Genomic DNA, 6,898 nt, shown 5'->3' with positions numbered 1-6,898 from the left:
AGGAATGGGAGGGTGGTGGGTATTCTCTTTTCGTCTCAAATGTCATTATTGCTTTTACCTATTATATGGACGTTTTTAGTTTTATTCTTCAGTTGGTCTGAGCTTTTGTTTCTTTGAAGGCTGATCTGTTTTTTCATCGCTTTTTTTTTTGTTGTTGCTGTGGTCGTAATATTTGATTGTGGTATTCATCTCCTGTGTAAGCGTAGTTTGACTCCGTTCGCTCTCTGCATTTGATTGCTGCTATCTGAGAAGAATGTCCCCTTCATAAACAATAATATCGGAGTGTTACACTTGAAACATTTCTAAACGTCCAGCTTAAATCTATTGCCGTGCGAATTTGGATCTGGAACTTTTGCAAGAAAGATTTTTTTTTAAATCAGAGTTTTGGTGTGGGAGATGGGGGAGGGGGAATCTTTCTTTTTGGTACCTGTTTCTTTTCATCAAAAGTTGTTTGGAACTGTAAAGAGAGTCTTGAAACTGAAAAAAAGAAGAATCTGTCTTTGAATATTATTGTCCTTCATACTTATTCACAGCAATGCATCGATGTGCCCACATCCGCATATATATCAGTGTACATATTATTACTCTAAGCTTACAGCCTGTCCATATAGCCGACCACCCTAGTGTCCCTCCTACAAGTGGTCCAAGTCTGTAGTGCACTGCATGACCTTTGCTTCCGGCCGCTGCTCTCTCCTGTGCCAGGCGCTCACCCAGTAGCTACGTCACCCCACACTTGCCACATTGGCTCACCTTTGCTCTCTCGTATCAGTCATGTATCCCCTTTTTTGACGTCAATTCTATTACTTTTATTATTTTTTAAAATCCTTAATTACTTTGAATTAGAGTAGAATGTCCAATGTTAAAACTTTTCCGTACTCTTTATCGCCTTGTGAAAATTGAAAATAAAACAAACAAAAAAGCCAAAAAAAACAAACAGCAACAACAACAAACAAACAAAAACAAACTTGGACGTCTTCTTCTCCCGATATCATTGTGACCGTGGCAGACGAGTACCGCATCATTAGCCCTAAAATACAGTAGTAAAGAAAAACCAATTTATGTAGTTGGTCATCTGAGTGGGAATCTTCCCGTGTCGTTACCTTCACAATCTAAGTTGTAGTGGAGAATTTAGAGGGCTACCGACCCTGCTCTGCCAAAGACGAGCATTAATACTAAAACTTTAGCTCCTAAAATTACTAGTACATGTATACCATAAATTGGAACGTTTAAGTTTGGAGTATAACTGGTATATTATGTTTGTTGCTTTTTTTTCAGTGTACATTACACTGGTTACGAGGGAATATAGATATATATTGATATAGTGTAAAAGTACTGTATATGTCATGCGGCACAGTTGAGAGCTTTTGTATCTCTCCAAATGACCTTGTTTCAGAAACGGTTTCGAGCCTGGGTTTGTGAGAGAACCTGGTTGTTTTCTCACTCCCTGAAAACTCCACGCTCGATTAAGAAGTATGAGCAGAATCAATTGCAGTGCACTCTTATCTAATCATGTTTCCCTCTGCGTACTCCACGCTTGTGTTGTTTGGTTGAAGTAGTTGATTGTAACATGTGTTATGTTGTTTGGTTTTACTGTTACAACCATTGTCTAATGAGTGTTTGTTTCTGGTTGTTTGTTTTTTTTAGATCCGGTGATGAAGCGGGGCAGCAGTGGAGCATCTCTGGACAGTGGGATGGTATGTCGCTCAGTGGCAGTTAAGTCTGTCTGAGGATTGTTATATACAAGGAGACTTCTATAGGCCTTTAACTCATGCAGTGCTGTGGCAATGTTGGACTCTACTCCACGTATACATGTCATTGGTCGGGGTGGAGGGGGGGGGGGATCTTCAAACAAGAACTGTTGAACCCGTCATGATTTTTTAATATATTTTAAAATAAGTACATCAATTTTTTAAATTACTTTGTGAAAAATCCTTTAAAATTTTATTTTTTTGCGCTATTACTAAATTTAATGTTCTACTATGGAAATCTAAGTCAGCATTTACAGTGATCAGGTCTTGTGAGAATTCTTGTTGAAAGCACTGAATGAATTGTGACCCACAGACTGGAACTGGGGCCAGACTTGAGAAAAAAACAAAATAAAAAAAGTATCAAAATGTCATCTTAGCATTGTGCCTTCTGCCATTCTGTTTAATTTATCTTTCAATGGCAGTGGATTTTAATTGTTTTGGGGGGGGGGGGAGGTGGGCTTGGGTATTTTCTCTGTCATTCCCAGCATGGTTTTAACAATAACTCTGTTGCTGTTTATGAGTTTATGGATACTAAAACAAGCAAACATAATAATTCTTTTCTTTCTTATTAAGAGATGTTGATTTTGAATTGTGGTGGGAACCTATGAGTATTCCATCTGTGTTCAGCAGGGAACGCGCTAAGTTCTCAGGCTGAAAAGTCTAGTAGAATGTTTTACACTTCCTCAATACTGAAAATTATAATGACAATTGCATTTATAACAATACCAAGTGCCTTCTATTTTGTTTCTATCTTTTCCTTTCATCTTTGTTCCTGACCATAATTCCTTCTTTTTTTTCTTTCTTTCTTTCCTTACCCTAATTCATACTCCACCTTTCATTTCTGTTCCTGACCATTCCTTCTTTCTTTCTTTCTTTCTTTCTTTCCTCACCTTAATTCATACTCATTCCTTTCATTTCTGTTCCTAGCCATTCTTTCTTTCTTTCTTTCTTTCCTTCTTTCTTTCTTTCTTTCTTTCTTTTTTTTTCCATTCCTTAATTCTTACCTTTCTTGTCTCCTTCCCCCACAGGCGTCTGGTAGCGTGGGCAGCACCAGCAGTGACACCCACCCCAGCACCGTGTTCACCCCGAGCCCCACGGCCCAACCCTCTGGCCGCTTGGCCCCCGCCCCCATGAGCCATCTAGGCGTGGCCGGAGGGAAGAGACAGCAGCCGCCGCCCCGAGGCCCCATCATGTTCCGACAGAGCATTCCTGACGGCACAGAAGTCTAGCATGAACGACATTGAAACTCATCGTACGTCCACGAATTCCATCAGGAATTTGCGAGTGACTTTGAAGTCATAACATTTAAGGAAGAAGAAGTCATAACATTTGCGGAGGACTTTAGTTTGTACAGAGTGACTTCCTCCCGATGATTTCAGAGTCCTGACATTTGTTGTCATGCTGTGTTGTGTCAGGTCAGGGCATTCATTCCCAACTGTCACTGAATTTTCATACTTGTACTTTATGATGTTCAAACAGGACATCCTCAACTGGTACTGAAATTTAACATTTGTGCACGGTCTTGTTCTAGGAGGCTTTGTAGTTATATCTGGCACTGGATTTCCATAATTTGTGCGCTGGACATTTTTTGGGGTGATTTTTTCACTTGATCAAAGAGTCAGGGAAGTGATAATGTTTGTTGTTTTCTTATTTCATGGATACATCAACATAAGACCAACACCTACGTATATACAATGCTACCTTTCACCTAACGTCCTTGGACTACATTTAATGGATTATTCTCAAAAGAGAGTGATATTCTGTTTTTCAAGCTCTGGTTGCGAAGTCGGGGAACACTCAGCCGTACTTCTGGCCTATCATAGCTCATGTGACCCTTGGTATATGGTACCCCTCTCAAGTTCACACAAGATCCCCAATGTGGTGATGCAGTTGATTCAAAACTCGACCAAAGAGAGAAGAAGAAGTTCCTTGTTTTACTCGCCTCGTCATTCTGGTGGGGGAGCAAGGATTCCTTCCCCTTGGTCGTAGAGAGGCTTTGAGTTCAGCATCTTTTACAGCAGCCAAGCTCTCTCACCCTGCTTGCTTACGTCACGGAGATGTGGTTCAACAAACTCACGGATTTTCCCTGCAAATCTAACAGTTGTCTGACAACAAAAACATTTGACTGCACCGCTCCGAAGTCTGCTTGCCACATCAACAAGCTTTTACACCTTATATTAATTATTATTATTTTTATTATTATTATGCACTCACACACACAAAGGGCTCAAGGACTATTTTTCTGCCTATGGGACCAGTGACATCTAATATAGTTTCCCCTTCTTCACAATGGTAAAAATAATAGTACGATACATTTCTGGTCAATTGTACTAATATGTACTGTACATTTTTGATCAATTGTACTAATTTGTACAGTGGTACATTTCTGATCAAGTGTAGGTACTAATTTGTACAGTGGTACATTTTTGATCAATTGTACTAATATGTACAGTGGTACATTTTTGATCAATTGTACTAATATGTACAGTAGTACATTTCTGATCAAGTGTACTAATATGTACAGTGCATTTCTGATCAAGTGTACTAATTTGTACAGTGGTACATTTCTGATCAAGTGTACTAACTTGAACAGTGGTACATTTCTGATCAAGTGTACTGATTTGTACAGTAGTACATTTCTGATCTAGAGTGTTTGACAAGATCATACATATTTCACTGTAGCAGCGCCGCCACGTGGATGTGTGTAGGTGTGTCTTCTCAAACATGTGTGTGTTTGTGTGTGTGCACTGTATTTCCATACTGAGAGCCTGACTAGTGGAAACTGTGCTTGATGTGATCCTCCATACTATCTGCACACACTGTGTGTTGTTATCGGCACTGGTTGTGCACAGTGTGTACCACGGTGTCTACGCGCCATGCCTGTTCACGTGTCTACACGCCCGTGTTGCGGTGTTACACACAGCGTGTACCACAGACAGTCGTGGTTAGTCAGTGTACGTGCGCGTGCCATACAAAAAGATGCAATGATTTGTACAGTGCATGTACAGGAGTTGTTTTGCTGTATTCATCATACCATTATTTTGGGGGAATTTTTATATGTGTTTGGTGGATTGCGGGGGCATACTTGTATGGTTATAATGTTTGGGAATGAGACATGAAGAAATAAGTCGTGTGTTATATTTAAACTATAGAATGACAGAAAGTGTCCCTATATGAGTAGGGTATGAATGAACAAAATATTTGTTGGTGTATAGTGTGTGAGAGAGAGAGAGAGAGAGAGAGAGAGAGAGAGAGAGAGAGAGAGAGAGAGATAGAGAGAGAGAGAGAGAGAGAGAAAGAAAGAGAGAGAGAGAGAGAGTGGTTGTTGAGTATGGATGACAAGAGGTTTGTTTGTCAGCCGAGTGTATTTTGGAGGGTTTCTTTTTACCATGAACTGTACCAAATGTTGTTGTAGTGTACCAAAGTATGTTGTAAGAGTTTTGTACAGCTTTGTCCTCATGTTGGTCACAGAGTCTGTTCTTGTTGTATTTCTTGTGTATTGAATATTGTGTGTATACGTTAAATATACAGGTAAAAATGTTATACTTAGAGTCTTATGTTGGGGTTGAAGTCAGCCTTTTCTCTGCTGTCAGAAATAAGTTCTCAAAAAACTTCAGTTTCTGTGTGAGGAAGACGAGAGACACTGTTCAATGGGGAAAGACAGTTGCTCTGGGTTTTTTGTTGTTGTTTTTCTCCCTTGAAAGCACAGTTCCAGATGCAGTAAAGCTCAAACATAATTGGAAAAAAGGCTCCATGAAGAGTAATTTACTTTTCTAAAAATGTCAAACTTTTTGTACTCAGAAATCTTCAGATTGTGTCTCTATCAAAGCTCATAAATGTCGTGAATAATATTCTGGACTGTCTGTTTTTTTCCAGATTGTGCTTCTGTTGTTTCAGAAGTTGCTGGGAACCTTTTTGAGAACATAATAAAACTTTCCTTGAAGTTGAAGGACAATATTTGTCCGGAGGTATGATTTCATCGTTTCAGATCTTGTCATTTCCAGAATTTTTGTCAGACATTTTAGTTGTAGGTGACATTTCTGTTTGTTCCTTTGTTTTGTTTTTCCTGTCAGTTGGTGTCAGAGGGATGTGTCAGTTGGTGTCAGGGAAATGTGTCAGTGGTTGAGCTGTGACAGTTCTATATTACCCAGTGTCTTTCAATTCCAACATGGAAATGAGTGTGTTTGACTGAGAGCGAGTGTGTTTAAGAAGTATGGGTTCTCCAATGTTCTCCCCATGGTTTGTTCATCCTAAAATTTGTAGGTGAGTGGTTGGAGGGCGCCACTGGTAGGTCTTACTTTTTTCTTAACCCTCAGCTGTTTTTGTCTTTGTATCTTACTTCTTCTGTGCACTATATGACCATTATTGTGTCATGTGCTTCTTTTACTCAAACTCAAACTAAAATTTGTGGAAGTTGCTCTTCTGTATCTGGAGGTCTATATGTGAGGCAGCGTGGTGGAATCAGGCTCTCGTCAATTTTTGGGCATGTAGAGTTATTGGTATCATCTTAAAGCTTGTTCAGTTGTCTTTATTTGGATAAAAAAAATATCCATTTATCTTGAATACAAGTCGAGATATTTGCGAATGAAGGGGGTGGGGGTCATCTGTTTTCAGAGGTAAAATTAGTGAGAAAATGGCTGCCAAAGATTAGTTATTTCCTTAGCTTTATAGTCCATGGTAACTGGACATTTACATATTTTGGGCAATTAATCGACTTTTTTCATAAAAATCCACACAGAAATGATTTCTTTAATGGACATGAAAGGGGTGAGCCAAAAACCAAAAATTAAATAAAAATTCACAAACTTGTGGAAAAATGCAGGTTTCTTCACTTTGATTATTTTGACGAGAGCCTGATTCCACCACGCTGCCTCACATATTTATATTTCTTTCGGCCTATGGGGCCAGTGACACCTAATACAGTTAGTTCCCCCTTCTTCACAATAAAAATATAATAGTGTGATACATTTTTGATCAGTTGTACTATTTTGTACAGTAGTCCTTGTCCAAGACATTGAGTTGGAGAGGGGGGGGGGGGGGGGGGGGGGGGGCTCAGTTTCAGTCTTAAAGCACTTTCTTGTGACCAGTAGTTGACTCTGCAGTGACTTCACTGTAGCACTGTAACAACAGGCAAAAACTCAACTCAGTCC

At 39.5% G+C, this 6,898-nt stretch overlaps 1 protein-coding gene across 1 annotated transcript in view; it reads left to right on the top strand.

Annotated features, from left to right (window-relative positions):
- Nucleotides 1–5,722, top strand: part of LOC101861643 — a gene marked incomplete at its 5' end in the record, with an annotated part of 110,489 nt that extends 104,767 nt beyond the window's left edge. Inside the window, 2 exon segments of the mRNA XM_035973962.1 lie at nt 1,645–1,694; nt 2,777–5,722. Of these exon segments, the coding sequence (XP_035829855.1) occupies nt 1,645–1,694; nt 2,777–2,977 (251 nt within the window).
- Nucleotides 5,723–6,898: the final 1,176 nt, after the last annotated feature.

The sequence above is a fragment of the Aplysia californica genome, unplaced genomic scaffold (genome assembly GCF_000002075.1).
Source record: "Aplysia californica isolate F4 #8 unplaced genomic scaffold, AplCal3.0 scaffold00038, whole genome shotgun sequence".
NCBI classification, from domain to species: domain Eukaryota; kingdom Metazoa; phylum Mollusca; class Gastropoda; order Aplysiida; family Aplysiidae; genus Aplysia; species Aplysia californica.
This window is presented reverse-complemented; position numbering and strand designations above follow the sequence as displayed.